The following is a 25,292-nucleotide window of genomic DNA, read 5'->3' on the forward strand; positions in this document are numbered from 1 at the left end:
ACGCGTCAGTCACCTGTAGCAGCGCTGGGAAGAGTGGAGCTGCTGTCAGTATCAGAATATCAGAGAATAATATTGTGAATTAATCTCCTGACAGGTTCCTTCTAGGTCCTCTTTACAAAATGTTGCAGAGTACACTAACAATCTGATTGTAAATATGTTAGATGTTGATCAGGCATTGTTCTTCTTGTTAATCAGTGAGATGATATTAATTCCTGGTGATCTTTTTTTTGCTCATTCATGATTCTTTTACAGTATGAGGCACAATCAGGCTTATTGTCACACACCCAAGACCGTCTCTGCTCACATGAAGCCCGATTCCAAATCTCTCCAACAAAACAAATTTAAGATAAAGCGTCCAGTTAGTAAGGGGAACGTGTGTGACAACCATGCACCGAAGCGGCTGAAGGGACCTTGTCTGGTCATCAGACGACAAGAGATGGCAGCTTTCTTCAAGTTATTTGGTAGGTCCCAGTGATCTGTCACCAGAATGTTACTATTGTTTGCTTGAGTGTATGTTCCCATGTTGCGGATTTTCCATTGTATATTAGCAGCTTGTTCAGCACACTCTAGTAGCCGTATTATGGATCAGATTTTACCAAAATACAAAAAAAAAACACTCTGTACTATTTTGCTGCCATGGATTTTGCCTTTGTGTTTTTTCATCTTGCTCTGTTTTCAAGATCTATTAGTGAATGGAAATATTTAGAAGCTTAAGGCTATGTGCACACGATGCGGATTTGCTGCGGATCCGCAGCGGATTTTACTGCTCAGAAACGCTGCAGATCCGCACTGTGATGTACAGTATAATGAAAGGCTACTTTCACACTAGCGTCGGTACGGGGCCGTCGCCATGCGTCGGCCCGACGTACCGACGCAAGCTGTGAAAAAAATGAACAACGGGGGCAGCGGATGCAGTTTTACAACGCATCCGCTGCCCCATTGTAATGTCCGGGGAGGAGGGGGCGGAGTTTCAGCCGCGCATGCACGGTCGGAAATGGCGGACTCGACGCACAAAAAAAATTTACATGGAACGTTTTTTGTGCCGCCGGTCCGCCAAAACACAACGCATCCGTCGCACAACGGATGCGACGTGTGGCTATACGGTAATACAAGTGTATGGAGAAAAACGCATCCTGCAGGCACATTTGCAGGATGCGTTTTTTTCACCAAAACGAGGCATTGCAACGTATGCCAGAAAGCGCTAGTGTGAAAGTAGCCTTAGTCTATGGAAAAAAAAAAGCTGTGCAGATGGTGCAGAACAATCAGTGCGGAATTGCTGCGGATTTCAAAGAAGTGCATGTCACTTCTTTTGTGCGGATCTGCAGCGGTTCTGCACCCCTCCATGTTAAAATTCTGCAGTGGCCCAAAACCGCTGAAAATCCGCAAAAAATCTGCATCAATTCCGCATAAAAACCGCACAAAATCCACATAAAAACCGCGGCAAATCCGCGGCTGCGGATTCTGCCAGGAGATGCGGATTTTGTGCAGAAAATTCTGCACCTCTTTTCCTACATGTGCACATACCCTAAAAGGATCATTTAGTTAAAACATACGGTCATGGCTGAAAGTGTTGGCACCCTTGAAATTATTCTAGAAAATAAAGTATTTCTTCCAGAAAATTATTGCAATTATACATGTTTTGTTATACATGTTTATTTTCTTTGTGTGTATTGGAACAACACAAAAAAAAACCAGAAGAAAAAAAGGCAAATTGGGCATAGCAGTATGTAACAAAATTTTCATTCCTGGCTTCCAAGTGTAATATTTCAACTGCTTATGTTTAAAGACTATGGAAAAATGACTTCATTCAGCACAAACTTTGATTTTATGACCACAGGCCAGAAAAATGTCATATGTACTGTGTAAAAAAAAAAAGAAAATTACACTATAACAAATTTTTATTTATTTTTTGTTCCTCGGTCCAAAGTGTGTTTTCCTAATCCGTTATGCCTAAAACAAACAGAAAATAGTTGCTGTGCTGTTACACAAAAACTTTGCTTCTGTGATCAGGACAATGAAATTTGGACCCAGGAACAATTAATAAAATTTGTTACATAGTGTAATTTCACACAAAACCCCCAAAATGGGCAAAAAATGTTGACACCTTTACAAAATTGAGGTTGAACAACTTTGTTTCAAGCATGTGATGCACGTTCACACTCACCTGTGGCAAGTAACAGGTGTGGGCAATATGAAATCACACCTGAAACCAGATAAAGAGGGGAGAAGTTGACTCAGTCTTTGCATTGTGTGTCTGTGTGTGCCTCACTAAGCATGGAGAACAGAGATAGGAGAAGAGAACTGTCTGAGGATTTGAGACCCAACATTGGTGAAAAATACCAATTTCAAGGTTACAAGTCCATCTCCAGAGATCTTGATGTTCCTTTGTCTATGGTGCGCAACATAATGAAGAAGTTCACAACCCATGGCACTGTAGCTAATCTCCCTGCATGTGGACGGCAGAAAAAAATTGATGGAAGGTTGCAACATGGAATAGGTTGAATGGTGGATAAGCAGCCCTAATCAAGCTCCATAGAAATCCCAGCTGTCCTGCAGACTCAGGGTGCATCAGTGTCAGTGTGAACTATCCATCAACATTTTAATTAATTGAAACGCTATGGCAGAAGAACCTCACTGCTGATACAGAGAAATAAACTAGACTGCAGTTTGCCAAAATGTACATGAAATCTTGGGAAAGTGTCTTGTGGACAGATGAGACCAAGATAGAGATTTTTAGTAAAGGATATCACTCTACTATTTACAGAAAACGGAATGAGGCATACAAAGAAAAGAACACTATACCTACAGTCAGATATGGTGGAGGTTCAAAGATGTTTTGCGGTTGCTTCGCTGCCTCTGGCACTGGGTGCCTTGACTGTGTGCAAGGCATCATGAAATCTGAAGATTACCAATAGATTTTGGGAGGCAATGTAGTGCCCAGTGTCAGAAAGCTGGGTTTGCGTCCTGGGTCATCGGTCTTCCAGCAGGACATTGTACCTAAACATACTTCAAGAAGTCCCCATAAATGGATGGAAGCAAGTCGCTGGAGAGTTCTGAAGTAGCCAGAAACGAGTCCGGATCTAAATCCTATTGATCACCTGTGGAGAAATCTTAAAATTGCTGTTGGGTGAAGTCGCCTTCACATATGAGAGACCTAAGGCCATGTTCACACTATGCGGTTTTTACTGCGGAACCGCGGCGATTTTGCCGCTGCGGGTCCGCAGCTGTTTTCCATGCAGGGTACAGTACAATGTTACCCTATGGAAAACAAAAACCGCAGTGCACATGATGTGGAAAAACCCGAAAAAAACCGCTCTGAATTGCTGCGGAAAAAAAGAAGGACCATGTCACTTCTTTGTGCAGAATCGCAGCGATTCTGCACCCATAGAAATGCATTGATCCGCTTACTTTCCGCATGGGACTGTGCCCACCATGCGGGAAGTAATGCGGATAATGTGCGGGTTATACCCGGGGTGGAGGAGAGGAGACTCTCCTCCAGGCCCCGGGAACCATATTTGGGTTAAAAAAAAAGAATTAAAATAAAAAATCATGTTATACTCACCTCTGAAGTCTCAGCGCTGCACGCGGCCGTCCGGTCTCAGGTTTGCTATGCGACCAGGACCTTCGGTGACGTCGCGGTCACATGACCGTGACGTCACCGAAGGTCCTGGTCGCACAGCATCTTTGGAACCGGACCGCCGCCTGCAGCGCCAAGGAGATCGGGACGTCAGAGGGTGAGTATATCATGATTTTATTATTTTTAACACTACTATTGATGCTGCATATTGCTGCATATGCAGCATCAATAGTAGGGGTAAATCCCGCAGCGGAACCTGCAGCGGAACCTGCAGGACAAACCGCGATAAATCTGCAGGGATAACCGCAGCGGGTTTGCCCTGCAGATTTATCAAATCCGCTGTGGGAAAACCCGCGGGACAAAATGCAACGTGTAAATGTGGCCTCAAGCAGTTTGCAAAATAAGAGTTGTCCATAATCCCAGCTGAGAGGTGTAAGAAGCTTGTACGTGGTTATAGGAAACGATTGATTGCAGTTATTTATTCCAAATGGTGTTCAGCCAAATATTAAGTTGAAGGTGCCAATGATTTTATCCCACCCATTTTTGGTGATTTGTGTGAAATTATGTTCAATTTTCCTTTTTTCTCTGTTTTTTGTGTTGTTCTAATACACAAATGAAAAAGAGAACAGGTGTATAATAAAATAGTTGTAATTGCAACAATTTTCTGGGAGAAATACTTAATTTTCTGGAACAAGTTCAAGGGTACCAGAATTTCAGCCATGACTGTATATATTAGATTGGTGAGGGTTTGACAGTGGCACTACAGAACGGCTGCTATGGTTAGGAATAATAGCTGCTCTGCTGCACTCAGCAACTGCTGCTACACATTGAATGAAGGTGTGCTGTACGGTCCATTTTGTTCTGTAGCATAGATTATCAATATCAGAAGATGGGGGTCTGATATTCAGGACCCCCACAGGTCACCTGTTATAAGCTTCGGCAGAGGCGAGCTATAAACACTGCAGTGCACAGCTCCTTTCAATGTGTAGCCGCTGCTGCCGAGTGCTGACAGAGTTTGAGCCTAGTGTCATTTGCATAATCGTCCAAGATTCTCTCTATTTTCTTTTTTTTTTTTTTTTCAAATCTGTTTATTAACTTTTGACATTTCCAATACAAACCAAACATTTCCAATTCAAACAGGACAGTGGAAATAACAGTAACCCAGAACCCACCCCATCCCAAAATTCTCTCTATTTTCAATGAAGATACAGTATTTAAATTTCTCGTTCACCTTTCATTTAGAAGTATTTTTATTCCAGATGATGACTTAATTCAAGACTTCCTGTGGATGGATTGTTGTTGTAAAATATCAGATAAGGTAAAGGGTCTCTAGTATTACAGTTTGTTGTGTGGAAATAAAGACTTTAAAAAGTTTACTGCTGGTAAATGAACATTTTACAAGTACAAATAGTTTTCCAATTCTTTACGTCCGTGTACATACCCCCAACATTTGTCTTTTGTTTTTATTGGAAAGTGGCAAATAACCACTCACTGGTGGTAGCATGTCATCTGTGATGTCGGAAAACAATAAGGCTATGTGCACACGTTGCGGATTAGCCTTAGGAATTTCTGGTGCAGATTCTGCCTCTGCGTTTTTTTTTGTGCGGTTACGCAGCGCTTTTTGTGTGTTTTTGCGGCAATTTTTTGCGGATTTACTGCGGATTTTACCCCTGCGGATTTCTATAATGGAATGGGTACAAAAACGCACCAGATCCGCAAAAAAGACGTGACATGCTACTTCTTTTAATCCGCAGCATTTTCGCACTGGATTTTCCGCAAAGTGTGCACAGCTTTTTTTTTCTCATTGATTTACATTGTACTGTAAATCAATTGCGGATCTGCGTCGTTTCTGCACCTCAAAAAACGCTGCGGATCCGCAGAGAATCCGCAACGTGCGCACATACCCTAAAGGGTCACATACATTGCAGTGTGATATCACTGCCACGGCCACAAGAAATAAAAGGTACCTTGTGGAAGAAATCATGTCACTTAGACTGTGTGCACACGTTCAGTATTTTTTGCATGTTTTTCATGTTTTTTTCTGCTGTAACTTGTAGAGAATCTGGAAAGCTAGCACTCAATCAATATAGTTCACGGTGCCAGTGAACGGGACACTAAATCCCACAAGTCATAAGGTCAAAGTAATCACTGCACTCGTATAGTTTCAAGTTGCATATATCAAAAGTTTATTTGGCTTGGGTCAGTAGATAAATGCTTGGCGAATTTAACGTTTCGGCCAGCCCGTGGCCTTGCTCACAAAATCGCCTAATGGAAATCTGTTGTTTAAAGTAAGGATACCGTATGGCTGATGAGTCAGATAGGAGGACCCAAATGTGTAACCAAACTGATGTGGTATAAACGCTTGCCCGTGCACTACAGCTGTAATTCCAGCCGGAGGGTAAACAATTGCTGTCGTATATATACACTCAGCAGTACAGATCAGGCTGTGTAGATCATGTGCCTTCTGGACTATCCCAGTATCCTTACTTTAAACAGAAGGCACATGATCTACACAGCCTGATCTGTACTCCTGAGTGTATATATACGACAGCAATTGTTTACCCTCCGGCTGGAATTACAGCTGTAGTACACGGGCAAGCGTTTATACCACATCAGTTTGGTTACACATTTGGGTCCTCCTATCTGACTCATCAGCCATACGGTATCCTTACTTTAAACAACAGATTTCCATTAGGCGATTTTGTGAGCAAGGCCACGGGCTGGCCGAAACGTTAAATTCGCCAAGCATTTATCTACTGACCCAAGCCAAATAAGCTTTTTCTGCTGTAAAACGCTAAAAAAAAAGCTTACATAAGCATCCCATCATTTTTAATGCATTCCGCAATTTTTGTGCACATGCAGCGTTTTTTTTTTCCAAAAAAAAATAACGCATCGCAGTAAAAAAACGCAGCATGTTCATTAATTTTGCGGATTTTTTGCGTTTTGCTGCTATATTATTGCATTGGGAAGCTCCGGAAAAAAACGCAAAAAATCCGCAAAAACGAAAATGCGATAAAAACGTGAAAAAAAGGCACACGGATTTCCTGTGGAAAAAGTCCGGATTTGCTCAGGAAAATTCTGCATACTTTCCTGAACGTGTGCACATAGCCTTAGAATGTCTCCCTACCAACAATTTCATCCAGACATAGTGGAAATTAACCCCCTTTGCGGATAAAATCAACAGAATTTCAATTAATACTACAGTATGAATGTGAATTTCATATTTTCATTGCAAAACTGCTTTGGAGAATTCATACGTGTGAATACACCCTTGGGATATGCACACGCGACGTCTTTTACGGGCCATTGGGTCCATTCTGAAACCCACCTCAAAAAGTGTCCAGAAAACCCACAGTGGAATGAACATTTGTATGTCTGGGCAAAAATGTCTGGTTCATATGTTCAGTCCTTTGTAACTGCTTCAGATTTCCAAAGACGCCAAGCGGTTAAAAGAAGTGTATTTTACTATACAGATGGATCTGGATAAGTTGGAAACTTGGGCTGAAAGGTGGCAGATGAGGTTTAACAATGATAAATGTAAGGTTATACACATGGGAAGAAGGAATCAATATCACCATTACACACTGAACGGGAAACCACTGGGTAAATCTGACAGGGAGAAGGACTTGGGGATCCTAGTTAATGATAAACTTACCTGGAGCAGCCAGTGCCAGGCAGCAGCTGCCAAGGCAAACAGGATCATGGGGTGCATTAAAAGAGGTCTGGATACACATGATGAGAGCATTATACTGCCTCTGTACAAATCCCTAGTTAGACCGCACATGGAGTACTGTGTCCAGTTTTGGGCACCGGTGCTCAGGAAGGATATAATGGAACTAGAGAGAGTACAAAGGAGGGCAACAAAATTAATAAAGGGGATGGGAGAACTACAATACCCAGATAGATTAGCGAAATTAGGATTATTTAGTCTAGAAAAAAGACGACTGAGGGGCGATCTAATAACCATGTATAAGTATGTAAGGGGACAATACAAATATCTCGCTGAGGATCTGTTTATACCAAGGAAGGTGACGGGCACAAGGGGGCATTCTTTGCGTCTGGAGGAGAGAAGGTTTTTCCACCAACATAGAAGAGGATTCTTTACTGTTAGGGCAGTGAGAATCTGGAATTGCTTGCCTGAGGAGGTGGTGATGGCGAACTCAGTCGAGGGGTTCAAGAGAGGCCTGGATGTCTTCCTGGAGCAGAACAATATTGTATCATACAATTAGGTTCTGTAGAAGGACGTAGATCTGGGGATTTATTATGATGGAATATAGGCTGAACTGGATGGACAAATGTCTTTTTTCGGCCTTACTAACTATGTTACTAATTGATGATTCTGGCGTTTTTTGCTTTGAAGACGCCCCATACTTTACAATACTAGTCAATGGGAAGGCTAAAAAAAAACAACGCCTTGGTGTGTTTTTTCATTATTTTGCCTGCATTTTTGATTGAAAAAAATGTTAACGGTTTCTTCATTAAGATTAAAGTTAAATATTAGTACAAAAATGCAACAAAAACATAAAAAAGTCCTCTGGAAAGTAAACAAAAAAACACTAAAAAGACACTTCAAGAAAAAAACTGCTACGTTTCCTGAAGCATCTTCCTTCCTGAAAAACTTAGTGGGTTTGCCCTCCTGAAAAATGCATTGTACACACACACCGTGACGGCTCCTGCACAATTTGGTTCACAGTTCTGTTTTGCATAGATCCATAATGTGGCGTCCACTGGTGAGCACAAACCCTCCTCTGTACCTCCACATCCCTCTGTTTTTTAAGACTTTTTGTACATACAGGCTTGGACTCAATAAAGAGTAAGGTTTGTTTTAATTTTTATTTCATGAATTAGTAGTGCCCATGAAAATAAGCAACTTTGTAATAGATCTTATCAGAGAAATCTGCTAATTTTTTTTGCATAAAATACAAAGGAAATGTGTCATCTTTAACTTTAGGCCTTGCCCAAACTTTTACATGCCATTGTATAGTATGTACAGAGTTTTGGAACTGATTTTCTCACAATAGGTATTAATACCAGCAGTGATAAGTGTTACATTGTACGGTGTGATTGATTTGATCATTCAGAGATGATTTGTCTTTTATTTGCACAGTATCTATTAGCGATGACCTTTGTTTATTTCAAGAGAGCTGGATTCAGTGTGGATGAGTTCAACCGAGCCAATTTCTTTGCTGCTTTGTGAGTAAATCTGATACATCCTGTTCATATTAAGTTTAGAATAAAGGGAAAAGTGAATTCTCATATGTGATGTCATGTCTATTTTTTTTTTTCAGTGTAAGGCCACGGTCACACATTCAGTATTTGGTCACTGTTTCTCATCAGTATTTATAAGCCAAAATCAGGAGAGGAACAATCAGAGGAAAAGTATAATAGAAACACATCACCACTTCTGTATTTATCACCCACTCCTGGTTTTGGTTTACAGATGCTGGTGGAAAATACTGACTAAATACTGACTGTGTGAATGTGGCTTAATGCCTTAGGCCGGCTTCACACTTGCGAGTTTTACGGACGTAAGAGCGCAGAAACTACGTCCGTAAAACTCGCAAAACATACGGCACAATTATTCTCTATGCCCCTGCTCCTATCTGCCGTATTAAACTGATCAGTATTATACGGCTTTCTACGGCCGTAGAAAATCGCAGCATGCTGCGTTTGTCACCGTATTGCGCAAATTAAACGTCAATGAAAGTCTATGGAAGCCCCAAAAATACGGATTACACACGGACCAGCAGTGTGACTTGCGAGAAATACGCAGCGGTGTTAGAGAGAAAAGCCGGTAATTCAGTGCGGTGTACAGTAAAATTACACTGACAGCTTCCAGTAGAATAGGTAGAATAAATGTGTACACATAGGATAGGTATATATATATGTCAGTGAGACACATATATGTATATATATTAATATTTCTTCCAGCGCTAGACAGCTTTAAAGCCGGTAATTCAATTACCGGCTTTTGCTTTCTCCTTCCTAAACCCGACATGATATGAGACCTGGTTTACATACAGTAATCCATCTCATATCACCATTTTGTTTGCATATTCCACACTACTAATGTTAGTAGTGTGTCTATGCAAAATTTGGCTGTTCTAGCTAGTAAATTAAGGGGTTAAATGGCGGAAAAAATTGGTGTGGGCTCCCGCACAATTTTCTCCGCCAGAGTGGTAAAGCCAGTGACTGAGGGCAGATATTAATAGCCTGGAGAGGGTCCATGGTTATTGGCCCCCCCGGCTAAAAACATCTGCCCCCAGCCACCCCAGAAAAGGCACATCTGGAAGATGCGCCTATTCTGGCACTTGGCCACTCTCTTCCCATTCCCGTGTAGCGGTGGGATATGGGGTAATGAAGGGTTAATGCCACCTTGCTATTGTAAGGTGACATTAAGCCAAATTAATAATGGAGAGGCGTCAATTATGACACCTATCCATTATTAATCCAATACTAGTAAAGGGTTAAAAAAATACACAAACACAATATTAAACATTATTTTAATGAAATAAAAACAAAGGTTGTTGTAATATTTTATTGAACACCCAATCCATTCACTGAAGACCCTCGTTCTGTAACTAAAAAAACATAATAAACCAACAATATCCTTACCTTCCTAGAAAGCTCCCTGGCTCGAGTTCATATGAGGACAACCAGCAGAGGGCGCCCTCTTATGATCTCGAGCCAGGGAGCTTTCTAGGAAAGTTCCCACGATCTAGGAACAGCCAGCAGAGGGCGCCTCACCGCAAATGCAGGTAAATATAGGTCAATGACCTACTTTACCTACATTCTCCGTGGTTTTGCAGATTTGAGGAATGTTGCATTAGCAAAGCTCGTGGCTGCAAAATATTTTAACCCCTTCAGATGGATTTACATCGTTGGGCTTTACAGATCTGCGGAAGGTAAGGATATTGTTGGTTTATTATGTTTTTTTTAGTTACAGAACGAGGGTCTTCAGTGATTGGATTGGGCGTTCAATAAAATATTAAAACAACCTTTGTTTTTATTTCATTAAAATAATGTTTAATATTGTGTTTGTGTATTTTTTAACCCTTTACTAGTATTGGATTAATAATGGATAGGTGTCATAATTGACGCCTCTCCATTATTAATTTGGCTTAATGTCACCTTACAATAGCAAGGTGGCATTAACCCTTCATTACCCCATATCCCACCGCTACACGGGAATGGGAAGAGAGTGGCCAAGTGCCAGAATAGGCGCATCTTCCAGATGTGCCCTTTCCGGGGTGGCTGGGGGCAGATGTTTTTAGCCAGGGGGGGCCAATAACCATGGACCCTCTCCAGGCTATTAATATCTGCCCTCAGTCACTGGCTTTACTACTCTGGCGGAGAAAATTGTGCGGGAGCCCACGCCAATTTTTTCCGCCATTTAACCCCTTAATTTACTAGCTAGAACGGCCAAATTTTGCATATACACACTACTGACAGTAGTGTGGAATATGCAAAAAAAATGGTGATATGAGATGGTTTACTGTATGTAACCAGGTCTCATATCATGTCGGGTTTAGGAAGGAGAAAGCAAAAGCTGGTAATTGAATTACCGGCTTTCTGCTATATCGCGCTGGATGAAATATTAATATATATACATATATGTGTCTACTGACATATATATATATATATATATATATATATATATATATATATATATATATATATAATTTTTTTAACACATGGATCCCTTGTATATCCGTATGTCGGTTTTGCAAGCCTGCGATAAAAACACGCAGTACGGATGACATACGGATTACAAACGGAGGATGCCATGCGCAAAAAACGCTGAAACACCCTGCCTACGGAGGAGCTACGGACCACTATTTTCGGGACTTTTCAGCGTATTACGGCCGTAATATACGGACCGTATTTTTATACGCTGAGTGTGAAGCCGGCCTTAGTATGTATATTCTCCATATACAATAGATCCTAAATACACAGCCAGAATTATTCTTAGGTGCTAAAGTGTAGGTACATCCATATGTCATACATTCTGCCTTACGAGGGCTGCTTTTTCTCCATAGACGCCAACAGAACTTGAAAAATTGCATGCTTTAGTAGATCCACATATTATATTTGTATATATATCTGTAAGAAAGTAAAAAGTATTGCTAAAAAGGATGGAGAAAAAAACCCCCACAAGGAGCAAATTGGAGCTTAAGCCCCCTTCAGATGTCTGTATTTCACGTGTTCGATCGGGTTTTTCTTCCAGGGTTAGGACACTTAGCTACTAAAGTCTATAGAGCAAGCGACACTACTCTGTCCTCCTCCTCCTCGACCTGTCGGCTGCCTTTGACACAGTGGACCATTCCCTATTATTACAAACCCTCTCATCCCTTGGCATCGCAGACTTGGCCCTATCCTGGATCTCATCATACCTAACAGACCGGACATTCAGCGTCTCCCACTCACACACCACCTCCTCACCTCGCCCTCTATCTGTCGGAGTCCCACAAGGTTCAGTCCTTGGGCCCTTGCTCTTCTCCATTTACACCTTTGGCCTGGGACAGCTCATAGAATCTCATGGCTTTCAGTATCACCTCTATGCTGACGACACACAGATCTACATCTCTGGACCAGATATCACCTCCCTTCTAACCAGAATCCCTCAATGTCTGTCCACTATTTCATCCTTCTTCTCCGCTAGATTTTTGAAACTTAACATGGACAAAACAGAATTCATCATCTTTCCCCCATCTCACGCGACCCCCCCAACGAACCTATCAATTACAGTAAATGGCTGCCCACTCTCCCCAGTCCCACAAGCTCGCTGCCTCGGGGTAATCCTTGACGCTGATCTCTCCTTCAAACCACATATCCAAGCCCTTTCCACTTCCTGCCGACTGCAACTCAAAAATATTTCACGAATCCGTTCATTCCTCAACCATGAATCTGCAAAAACCCTAGTCCATGCCCTCATCATCTCTCGCCTTGACTACTGCAACCTCCTGCTCTGTGGCCTCCCCGCTAACACTCTCGCACCCCTCCAATCTATTCTAAACTCTGCTGCCCGACTAATCCACCTGTCCCCCCGCTATTCCCCGGCCTCTCCCCTCTGTCAATCCCTTCACTGGCTCCCCATTGCCCAGAGACTCCACTACAAAACCCTAACCATGACGTACAAAGCCATCCACAACCTGTCTCCTCCATACATCTGTGACCTCGTCTCCTGGTACTTACCTACACGCAACCTCCGATCCTCACAAGATCTCCTTCTCTACTCCCCTATTATCTCCTCTTCCCACAATCGTATACAAGATTTCTCTCGCGTATCACCCCTACTCTGGAACTCTCTACCACAACACATCAGACTCTCGCCTACCATCGAAACCTTCAAAAAGAACCTGAAGACCCACCTCTTCAGACAAGCCTACAACCTGCAGCTACCACCGATCGACCAAACCGCTGCATGACCATCTCTACCCTCACCTACTGTATTCTCACCCATCCCTTGTAGATTGTGAGCCCTCGCGGGCAGGGTCCTCATTCCTCCTGTACCAGTTATGACTTGTATTGTTTAAGATTATTGTACTTGTTTTCATTATGTATACCCCTCCTCACATGTAAAGCGCCATGGAATAAATGGCGCTATAACAATAAATAATAATAATAATAATAATAATAATAGAGCTGTTAACATACCCGTGTTTTTTTGTGAACCGATTCTCTTAAATAAAAAAAAACCTGAAACACATTTGTTTTTTATCCATATCGCAGTTTAAACTTGTTGATACAAATCAAAATTTAAAAAAATAAAAAAGTACAAGAATGCCATCATTGTGCTGTTTTTTACTCCTTAAGGGGGTTGTTTGGGACTTTAACATTGACTAACTAGAAAAAGAAACCCAAAATTGATATAAAAGATAAAATTGAACTTTTAATATGTTCAATTAAAGGACCAAAGACAAACTACAATCACCGTACATACCGTGCTCACTACGTTCACACTACAATAAATCCCCTAAACTCAGTGCCTGCCTGTCAGTGGAGGTTGGCACCCTAAACAGATAAGCCAGTAATGGCACCCCTGCTCCTTGGTGGCTATGCCTAAATGTCCTAGATATCCCTTCACTGGTGAGTCAAGCAAACAAAAAAGCCTTTCAGGTGCAGGAGATAAGGACAATAGGGTGCTATATTACGAATAAGATATAGACAGACCAATATCGGAGGGTTGTAATGGAGAATTGAACAGTTCAACATATATAAGGTGGCATATAGATAATAGAAAAAAACATTTATAGTACCTCACTGAGCTGTTCCCTGCTAAATCCAATCCTACCTGACAGCGGAGGTTGACACCCTACTTTTCGGCGGATATGGCGCCCCAGCTACACGGCAGCTGACCCTAGGAGTCCCTAGGATAAATAGACTTGTGTCTCCCAAAGCTGCCCCACCAAAAGCAGTGTAGGAAAAGTAAGAGACCTAAAGCAGATAAATAGCCCAATACAGACTACAACTGATACCAAAAATGATAACAGAAAATAATGGGGTACTTATAGTTAGCTGCTGAAGCACCACTTTATTTGCTGTTATAATTTTTTGATAAATGCAAATAAAGACTGAAGCAGGTTTTGCTCAAATATATCTTTGTATTTCGCACCATCCATCTTTCCGCATGACTCTGACCATTGTCCCTGTCCCTGTTTCAGAAAAACATCCCACCAGTGTGATGCTGCCACCACCAGGTTTCACTGTTGGGATGGTGTTCTTGGGGTGATGAGCTGTGTTGGTTTGGCGCCACACATAGCATTTACCTTGGTGTCCAAAAAGTTCGATTTTGGTCTCATGTGACCACAGTACCTTCCTCTATAGATTTGGGAAGTCTCCTACATGTCTTTCGGCAAATGCAAAACAAACTTTACAATTTTTGTGTATAAGCAAACCACAAGTGCAGACACCGTGGGAACGGCGCCACTTCGGGAGGCGAGTATAGACTTTATTATTTCATCTGGGCTGAACATTTAGTTTATGAAGGAGTTGTCCTAGCAGTGTACAACCCATTTAAGTGCTCTCTCCTCAGTACAATAATGCCAAACATGTGGCCTCTTACTGTGGTTTAGGCACAGTGGGGCTCATAAGGAGTGGGGATTTGGGAGTGCAGAATTCACTGGATTTTATTTGAGGGGATGGGAGCCATGTCACTTTTCCAGAGACTTTGTTCAACTAGTAACGTGGGAACCCCTATAGTTACAGTGACAGATGACGGACCAGAGTGGGGTCTGGTTTTGTGCGGGATAAATTAGGGTTTTTATCGGTAACATTTTGGTGTATAATCCAGTAAAAGGCTGGATCACATTCTTGTATTCTACCCTGAGCACTTATGTGGGGGTTTCTGTGTAAATCCCACAAAAATGAGATTCAGATGAAGCCCCCAACGGAACCACCCATCATGAGGCAGATGGAGACACTTCGTACTCCGTTTGGCATCTGCTCCCACTTTTTAGGCGTGCACAGATCTCTGGTCGCCCACACTTGTGCGCTAAAAAGACTCCTAAAATGATGGGACAACGCAGGAAAACAGACCAGTCCAAAGTGACTCCATTTGCCTCATAAGTGAGTGTTTCCGTTCAGAGTTTTGCTTGAAATGGAAACCCCGAAGTAAGCGTTCAGCGGAGAGCTAGGATAATTGTGAACCGAGCCTTGTTCCGATTTTTGGGAAGTGGAATGAACAAATAGACAGCAGTACAAGAATAGTGATTATTCCGCGGTTCACTGTGCAGTATAAGTGATAAGGAGGATTTATTCTTTAGGTCGGTGCAATTACAGCGATACCAGATTTATATCTGATTTTTTTTTTGTTTTGCTATCACAGGTAAAAATGCGTTTTTATAAAAAGTAGTTTTTTTCGTTGCCATATATTCTCAGAGCTGTAAGTTTTTTCTTTTTTTTGTAAACAGCTGTATGAGGGCTTCATTTTTTTGCAAGACAAGTTGCAGATGTTTTTGGTCCCATTTTTGGGTACCGTACATAATATTTTTTGATCGCTTTTTATTCAGATTTTTCAGACACAGAATGAACAAAAAACAGCAATTCAGTTATTTTATTTATTTTTTGCTCTGTTCACTGTGCACTAAAAAGTTGTAAGACCGATTTGTTTGTCGTGTCAGTACTATTACGGCGATAACAGATTTATATTGTTTTATGTTTTGCCACTTTTACAGACTAAAAACAGCAGTTTACAAAAATCGTCTTATTCTGAGAGCTATCACTTTGTTATTTTTTTTGCCGAATGAGCCATATTAGGGCTTGTTTTTCGTAGGACGGGTTGGTGTTTTCAATTATACCATTTTTTACATATTACTTTTTTATCTCATTTTCTTCACTTCTTTTGTGAGTTGTTATGATGAAAAAGCAACATTTTTGGCGTGCTTTTTATAATTATTTTTTAAGTCGTTCACCAAACAGAATAAATAACATGCCACTTTTATAGATCTGGTCGTTCCGGACACTGCGATGCAAATTATGTGTACTGATTTTGATCATTTTTCTATTATCACAAATGAAGGGAATTGCTTGCACCAGAATTTTTTTAGGGGCTTCAAAAAACAGGATTTTTGGTTGCTTACCGTAAAATCTGTTTCTCGGAGCCTTCATTGGGGGACACAGGAACTATAGGTGTATGCTGCTGCCACTAGGAGGCTGACACTACTCAAATAAAAAAGTTATCTCCTCCTCTGCAGTGTACACCCCACCGACAGGAAGTAGGATATTCAGTTAGTGAGAAAACAGTAGGAGAAGCAATAAATATTAGAAAAATTACACAGAAACTCAAACTGTAACTGTAACAGTATAATACAACAGAGCTGTTCAACTTGGGAGGGAGCTGTGTCCCCCAATGAAGGCTCCGAGAAACAGATTTTACGGTAAGCAACCAAAAATCCTGTTTTCTCTATTGCCTCATTGGGGGACACAGGAAACCATGGGACGTCCCAAAGCAGTCCCCAAGGGGAGGGAACAGCCGATAACTCCAATCAGGTCTGAGAACTCACCTCCGTCACCTGCAAGGTCTTTCTAGCTAAGCCGGCATCCGCCGAAGAAAGACATGGACTCTGAAGGATTTCTCAAATCGCTCTGTCGAGGTGCAGGGCGGAATCTCTATGTGCACCACCAGGAAGCGCACCCTGCCCAGGTAGAGTGTGCCCTAACCCAGAAGAAGACGCTCTGATCTGACCTGGTAAACCTACCAATGTCGACCGGATTCAGCGAGCATTCGCTGACCTGGAGGCCAGAGGGCCTCTATACGCCGAGCCAGTGTTCTGAAAAAAAGGGGGGGAGGGACGGCCTTAGCCGGACAGACGCATGTTGCCCTGGCCAGGTAGCCTGATAAAAAAGCTACGAAGGAAGAGTCCGAGCCAGGCGAACGAAAGAATGAAAAATGATGGATGGGGCCATGGAGAACACCGGCGGGATACGTGACGAGCACTGAAGCTGTGATCCACAGGATGTGCAAACTGCTGCCACACACTCTGCGAGACTCAGAGTGGTTGGGAGCCCTAAAGAGGAAGCTACAAAAAGGAACAAAGGGGGCGCCCCCCGCAAAACGCAGAAAAGTCCGATGCCCTGAGAGATCAAGACCTGGATAAGGGCTTCCATGGGACAAAGGAAAACTCATGCGGTTCCCAGGAAGTAATTACTGAACGATGAGATTTCATGCTGAAAAGATAAGGATGAACCCTTGCGTTGAGAAATCTAAGATCTCCGACGAAACACGCTGAGGAAACAAAGCCCCCAGGAGAACAAGGAGGTTTAGCTAGAGGAAGGAGAGTGCTCGACCCTCCGGTGATCACCTTAATAATGTGGAACAACTTGGAGCCAAACTGATGGGAACCCTGGACAGGCCAGTCGTTAAGGGACTCTGAGGATAAGTTCGCCTGCCACGCTGTAAGCCAAATGGGCCTTCGGAAGGTCACAATATTGCTGGATGCCCGAACAGCACCTGCAGCGGCATCTGGGGAAGGCGGATACTTCCCTGCCAAGGTAATTTGGTCCACAAGGGCGGCCTCTGCGACTATAAATTTGCTACCCAGGTGGAAGCAAAGGCAGGACACAATGCAGCCCAAGGTTGCCCTTGTCAATGACCGAGTCCGCCGTTGGTATCCTCAAGGGATGCACCTTCTGGGAGAGGGAGGAACGTATGGTGGAAAGTCTGGAAACCAGAGGGACTATAGTTGGAGAATTGGTTCAATTCGCAGTGAGCTCAAAAGATGAGATATAGGATACCGAGGTGCTACCCTCTTTGGAAGCGGCTGGACTAGGATTCTGAGAAAAGGATGAGGAAAGACCATTAAATTGAATTGACAAGGAAAGACTTACGAGTAGGCTATTGTGAACCTGCTAGATGGCAAGACACTGAAAGGTGGTCCCTGGATCTCATCACAATGGTGAAGGCTCTATTTCGACCAACAACAAAAAACGGTTCAGAACAGGAGAACCATCGGAAAAGACAACCGTTAGCCCATCTAATCAGGTAGAACATAAACTACTGACGACTTGGCAGCTAAACTCAAGCGTATAGGGATGAGGATCTAGACGGACATTGGGAGACACAGTAAAAAATGAGCTGGCAAAGGAGGAAAATCCATGAAAAAAACATGGAGTATGCGAAAGCCATGGAAACTTGGCCCTAGGAAGGAGCACATAGACCCCAGAAGAAACCTGACGAAAGGAAGATCCTTCCTGATGACACTGGAGACCCTATGTGTCCTGGACTCTCTGGAACAGAGAGAGGATTGTAGTGTGTGGACCCACTTACCTAAGCGCAAGATACCACATGACCGAAGATACCAGTGGAAAGGATACGAATCTTGTTGAAGAAAGAAACGTATTATCACAAAACTCCTCATTGGATTCAGGCCTGGAGCAGCCTTCCGCACTGGTTGATGTGTGCGCCGAGTAACGTCCAATTCTTGTCCAAGGTGGGAGAACCTGTTCACGCCACTCTCGGAAATCAAATTCGGAGCTGCTCGAGGCTTTATCCAGTGTCTGTAAGAAAGAAGAGTTCAGCACTAAGAAATAGATAGGGAGCTCTGGTATTGAGGTAGCTCAAAGGCCCCTAGGATAGAACAGTGCACAGTCATAAGAGTCATGGTATACATATGGGTGCTGAGTGCTGACTCAGTAAAAGACGGCCAGAAGGTATAAACAGTGATTGGTAAATCATCTATGATAGGAGTAACGCACTGGATAATGAGGATAGCCTGAAGACAGCACTGTAAACTGACCTACGGATACTTAGTAGTAGGCCCAAACAATCAGAAGATTTGGACAGGTCCCTGGAGAGGTCCCTGGGGAGGAAAGAGAGAAAAAGATACTTCCTTATCCGGGATAGATCGGACGTCCGAAAATTCTGTGGGACATCCGCGTCTCCTCCAACCGACAGGCTCTGGTGGGCGAGTGGGTGGGAGACGGAGACAGGACCGATGATCGGATCACCTCAACACGCTTCTGTGTTAGGGGCTGGGGTCCTGCCGACTAGACGTATGAGGATACGGGGTGGCAGTACACGCCGTACTCATAGTCTCTTTGTGGGAGTACAGTTTTGACTGTTCACGCTGTATCCCTCCGTGGTACCTGAAAAGGAACGACGCACATTGAGGTAGATCTGGGTCTAATGAAAGACCCGTGTCCACCTCCTACTGACACTAAGGCTACGTTCACATTAGCGTTTTGCGTGTTTGCGTCGGGCGACGCAGCGGCGACGCATGCGTCATGCGCCCCTATATTTAACATGGGGGACGCATGGACATGCGTTGTGCTGCGTTGTGCGACGCATGCGTTTTTTTTGCCGCAAGCGTCGGGCGCAGAAAACGCAACAAGTTGCATTTTTCTTGCGTCCAAATTTCGGCAAAAAACGACGCATGCGTCGCAAAACGCAGCGTTTTTGCATGCGTTTTGGTGCGTTTTTATTTGCGTTGTGCGTTGCGTCACCGACGCAGCGGCGCACAACGCAAATGTGAACGTAGCCTAAGCTAAACTGAATGTCCTACTTCCTGTCGATGGGGTGTACACTGCGGAGGAGCTAATTTTTTTTATTTGCATAGTGTCAGCCTCCTAGTGGCAGCAGCATACACCCCATGGTTTCCTGTGTCCCCCAATGAGGCGATAGAGAAAGGGGTGAATACATATGCCCTTTCCAATTTTTAGTTATATGATCCCAAAAATGTTATTTATGCCTAATTTTTCTCACTTCATCAACTTAGACTATTTAGCGCTGATGCATCACACACAAATCGGATCACAAAAATATTTACACACGGTTGTAATGTAACAAAGTAGGTAAACGGTCAAGGGGAGTGGATACTTTCACGAGCCACTGTAACCGTAGATTTTGCCATTTGACATAAGATATCTTATAAAACTTCAACTTAGACTTTGAAAAGGAAACAGTTCAGTCCGGAGTTTCTACATCACTAGCGCTTTCTTACAGTTTAGCATCTTTATGTAGCTTAACATTTGTGATTCTGTTTCTTATTGCCAGTATAGTTTACAGACTGTGTTCTTTACAGATATCTAGCAAACACAATGGAGGAGGATTACGAAGAAGCCAAATATGAAATATTTCCGTGGGCCTTAGGAAAGAATTGGCGCAAGCACTTCACAGGCTTTCTGGCATCAAAAGATCATTTATGGTCTAGAATAAACTACAGGGCAGCTGTGAGCAAACGCTGTTGTGATGAGGCCAGTGACTACTCTACTAAACCTTCCATAAGGCTGTGATCACAGCACAAATGTGCACTACTATGTGTGACTGCACCAGCAGAATAGTGAGCGCAGCACTGGAGTATAATACAGGATGTAACTCAGGATCAGTAATGTAGTGTATGTACACAGTGACTGCACCAGCAGAATAGTGAGTGCAGCTCTGGAGTATAATACAGGAGGTAACTCAGGATCAGTAATGTAATGTATGTACACAGTGACTGCACCAGCAGAATAGTGAGTGCAGCTCTGGAGTATAATACAGGATGTAGCTCAGGATCAGTAATGTAATGTATGTACACAGTGACTGCACCAGCAGAATAGTGAGTGCAGCTCTGGGGTATAATACAGGAGGTAACTCAGGATCAGTAATGTAATGTATGTACATAGTGACTGCACCAGCAGAATAGTGAGTGCAGCTCTGGAGTATAATACAGGAGGTAACTCAGGATCAGTAATGTAATGTATGTACATAGTGACTGCACCAGCAGAATAGTGAGTGCAGCTCTGGAGTATAATACAGGATGTAACTCAGGATCAGTAATGTAGTGTATGTACACAGTGACTGCCCCAGCAGAATAGTGAGTGCAGCTCTGGGGTATAATACAGGATGTCACTCAGGATCAGTAATGTAATGTATGTACACAGTGACTGCACCAGCAGAATAGTGAGTGCAGCTCTGGGGTATAATACAGGATGTAACTCAGGATCAGTAATGTATGTACACAGTGACTGCACCAGCAGAATAGTGAGTGCAGCTGTGGGGTATAATACAGGATGTAACTCAGGATCAGTAATGTAACGTATGTACACAGTGACTGCACCAGCAGAATAGTGAGTGCAGCTCTGGGGTATAATACAGGATGTAACTCAGGATCAGTAATGTAATGTATGTACACAGTGACTGCACCAGCAGAATAGTGAGTGCAGCTCTGGGGTATAATACAGGATGTAACTCAGGATCAGTAATGTAATGTATGTACACAGTGACTGCCCCAGCAGAATAGTGAGTGCAGCTCTGGAGTATAATACAGGATGTAACTCAAGATCAGTAATGTAATGTATGTACACAGTGACTGCCCCAGCAGAATAGTGAGTGCAGCTCTGGGGTATAATATAGGATGTCACTCAGGATCAGTAATGTAATGTATGTACACAGTGACTGCCCCAGCAGAATAGTGAGTGCAGCTCTGGGGTATAATACAGGATGTAACTCAGGATCAGTAATGTATGTACACAGTGACTGCACCAGCAGAATAGTGAGTGCAGCTGTGGGGTATAACTCAGGATCAGTAATGTATGTACTCTTAAGTGTAATTCATCCATCTATGCTGACATTCCATAGATTTTTTTTAAAAGTAGTAGTGAATCCAATTAAAGGAAATTAGCAAATCATAAATGTTATGTTCTGAAAGTAGGGAAATTAATTTAATTTTCCTTAAAGCAAAGGGTGAAATCTGTATCTAATCCACAGAAAAATCCATAGTGTATGTAGTAGTAAATTGGGCTTCAGACTTTGCTCTGGAATTATTGCAGACCATATGTTGGCTTGCTCCTTATATGAAGGGCCATAATGCTGATGTATTTTATCATCTGTATTAAGACCCTAAATCCCGGCCTAATGGCCAGTGTAATGGTCTGCAAGTAACTGCAGCATATATCTGTATATATCGTACATCTTTATGATGCTGTGAATTCAGACTATTACACTGTATTTGGTCTAGTAAAAATGATTCAGATGTTACCGTATGATTCACAGTTCCGAACTATGTTGTATTGTAGAATAAACAGTGCTTTATTTGCAGGTCATGGCGATCGCACCGACACACAACATTTGGCAGCGAGATCGATCTGAACACCACAGCGGCGCTCTGAGAACTTACAGTGATGAATTCAGAATCCCCCGTGGCCCCTGTGCCACACCACAGGACTGTTCCCTCTGTGGTAAGAAAGGACAGCTCGTCGGTGTGGGATTATGTGACTCTTCATCGTCATCCTCTTCATCGTCTTTATCCGATACGACATTGTCAGTGGATGAGCGCAGAGCACAACACAAAATTCTGGACTCTCCATCAGACAAAATGCTGATTGATCCTCCACAGTGTTATCATTACCACCAAGGTATGTTTCTGTAAAACCGTGTGAGGGTGAGACTTCTATATTTTATGATAGTGAATAGAAATTAGCAAAAAAAAGTGCAGAACCCAAGACCAAGCTCTGGTCTTGTCCTCTGTGGCTGCTGGACATCACTTCTGTGGCCAGTGTCCTCTGCCCGGAAGCTTTGTGCTTTCTAGGACATGGGCAATGTCATAATGTCACAGGGCCTAGGAAGTAATAAAGGAGCTCAGGTTCATCGTGGGGAATAAAAAACCACAGATGCCCAGGACATTGCACGGCATAGGACCGACAGAGGAGCCTGTGATGTTGCATGGCCTAGGAAGCGACAGACGCCCATGAGATGTCGGACTGGGGCTGTCGGCCTTAGAAGTGAAGCCCAGCTGCAATAGAAAACTGGAGCAGAGATTGGAACTGGGCACACAAATCGTTTCTCATCTTTATTAGTGAGACAAGAAAACATCCTTTGCAGTTCCATACTTGTTGGACAGATTAGTTTTCTAAATTAAATACGTTGGCCAACCCCATGGAAGATTCAACAGACAGGTTATGATGGTCTCAAGTAACAAAAACTAGTAATAACTTATACATAAGCCTACCAATCCCATGCTATCTCTTTCCTGGTTCCCCCGATGGGGTCTCATTACACAGCGGCCCCAGCATCGTTGCTTTGCTATGACGTGACCATTGGTGCCAACCACTAGCCGCTGCGGTGACTGCAGACAGTGATTGGCAGCAGTGGTCACTTGTTAACACATCATGTAATACCTTATGACAGGTAAACAAAGACTAAAGGGGGACTAGGGAAGTGTATGCACATAGACAGCAGGAGATTCATTGCTTTATAGTCTTGGAAGAGGCTTACAAAACAAAACGTACAAAATCGGACTAAAAGGTGTTATGGCTTCAGCATTTATAGCTCACTAGCTGAAGAGCCCGGCGTTGCCTGGGCATAGTAAATATCTGTGGTTAGTTATAGCACCTCACTTCTCTTATTTTCCCATCACGTCTCTCATTTTCCCAATCACATCTTTCATTTTCTCCCTTACACCTCTCATTTTCTCCCTCATACCTCTCATTTTCTCACTCACTCCTCTCATTCCCCCCTAACACTTGTCATTTCAACCTCACATCTGTCATTTTCTGATCACTCCACTATTTTTCCTCACTTCTCTCATTTTGCACTCACACCTTTTCATTTTCACCTCACACCTCTCATTTTCACCTCATCACCTCAGTATATACATGTTTGTCATCTCCCTTATATATAGTATACATCTGTATGTCATCTTCTGTATATAGTATATACCTGTATGTCATCTCCCCTGTATATAGTATATACCTGCTGTGTGTCATCTTCCCTATATATAGTATATACCTGTATGCCATCTCCTCCTGTATATAGTATATACCTGTGTGTCATCTCCCCTGTATATAGTATATATTTGTGTCATCTCCTCCTGTATATAGTATATACCTGCATGTCATCTTCTATATATAGCATATACCTGTATGTCATCTCCTCCTGTATATAGTATATACCTGTAGGTCATCTGCTCCTGTATATAGTATATACCTGTGTGTCATCTCCTCCTCTATATAGTATATAAATGTATGTCATCTCCTCCTGTATATATATGTACCTGTATGTCATCTCCTCCTCTATATAGTATATACCTGTGTGTCATCTCTCCTGTATATAGTATATATCTGTGTCATCTCCCCTGTATATAGTATATACCTGTGTGTCATCTCCTCCTGTATTAGACCTCGTTCACACGTTATTTGCTCAGTATTTTTACCTCAGTATTTGTAAGCTAAATTGGCAGCCTGATAAATCCCCAGCCAACAGGAAGCCCTCCCCCTGGCAGTATATATTAGCTCACACATACACATAATAGACAGGTCATGTGACTGACAGCTGTCGTATTTCCTATATGGTACATTTGTTGTAGTTTGTCTGCTTATTAATCAGATTTTTATTTTTGAAGGATAATAACAGACTTGTGTGTGTTTTAGGGCGAGTTTCGTTTGTCAAGTTGTGTGTGTTGAGTTGCATGTGGCGACATGCATGTAGCGACTTTTGTGAGATGAGTTTTGTGTGGCGACATGCGTGTAGCAACTTTTTGTGTGTCGAGTTGCATGTGACAGGTTCGTGTAGCAAGTTGTGTGCAGCAAGTTTTGCGCATGGCGAATTTTGCGCGTGGCGAGTTTTATGTGTGGTGCCTTTTGAGTATGTGCAAGTTTTGTGTGAGGCAACTTTTGCATGTGTTGCAACTTTTGTGCATGTGGCAATTTTTCAGCGTGTGCAAGTTTTGCGTTTGGCGAGTTTTCCATGAGGTGAGTTTTGCACTTGTGGCGAGTTTTGCAAGAGCCTAGTTTTTGCATGTGGCGAGTTCTGCGCGTGGCGAGTTTTGAGTTGCGACTTTTGTGTTTCGACTTTTATGTGGCGAGGTTGGTGTATTTGTGGTGAAATGTGTGCTGAGGGTAATATGTGTTCGAGCACGTGGTAGTGTGTGGCGCATTTTGTGTGTGTGTTCATATCCCCATGTGTGGTGAGTATCCCATGTCGGGGCCCCACCTTAGCAACTGTACGGTATATACTCTTTGGCGCCATCGCTCTCACTCTTTAAGTCCCCCTTGTTCACATCTGGCAGCTGTCAATTTGCCTCCAACACTTTTCCTTTCATTTTTTCTCCATTATGTAGATAGGGGCAAAATTGTTTGGTGAATTGGAAAGCGCGGGGTTAAAATTTCACCTCACAACATAGCCTATGACGCTCTCGGGTTCCATGATATAGAAGATGCTAAGCACAGCCTAAATAGGGGAGGTGCACAGTCATAGGTGCCCAAACCTGAACGTATACAATATAAAGTGACTAGCACA

General features: G+C 42.8%; 1 protein-coding gene across 1 annotated transcript in view; it reads left to right on the forward strand.

Moving 5' to 3' along the window:
- Positions 1 to 253: 253 nt before the first annotated feature.
- SPDYA (speedy/RINGO cell cycle regulator family member A) overlaps positions 254 to 25,292 on the forward strand; it is a 28,193-nt gene continuing 3,154 nt past the window's right edge. Inside the window, exons 1-5 of the mRNA XM_069768354.1 lie at positions 254 to 461; positions 4,837 to 4,895; positions 8,685 to 8,770; positions 20,098 to 20,269; positions 22,096 to 22,411. Coding sequence (XP_069624455.1) covers positions 254 to 461; positions 4,837 to 4,895; positions 8,685 to 8,770; positions 20,098 to 20,269; positions 22,096 to 22,411 — 841 coding nt within the window. The remainder of the gene's footprint in view (positions 462 to 4,836; positions 4,896 to 8,684; positions 8,771 to 20,097; positions 20,270 to 22,095; positions 22,412 to 25,292) is intronic.

The sequence above is a fragment of the Ranitomeya imitator genome, chromosome 5, assembly GCF_032444005.1.
Source record: "Ranitomeya imitator isolate aRanImi1 chromosome 5, aRanImi1.pri, whole genome shotgun sequence".
NCBI classification, from domain to species: Eukaryota; Metazoa; Chordata; class Amphibia; order Anura; family Dendrobatidae; genus Ranitomeya; species Ranitomeya imitator.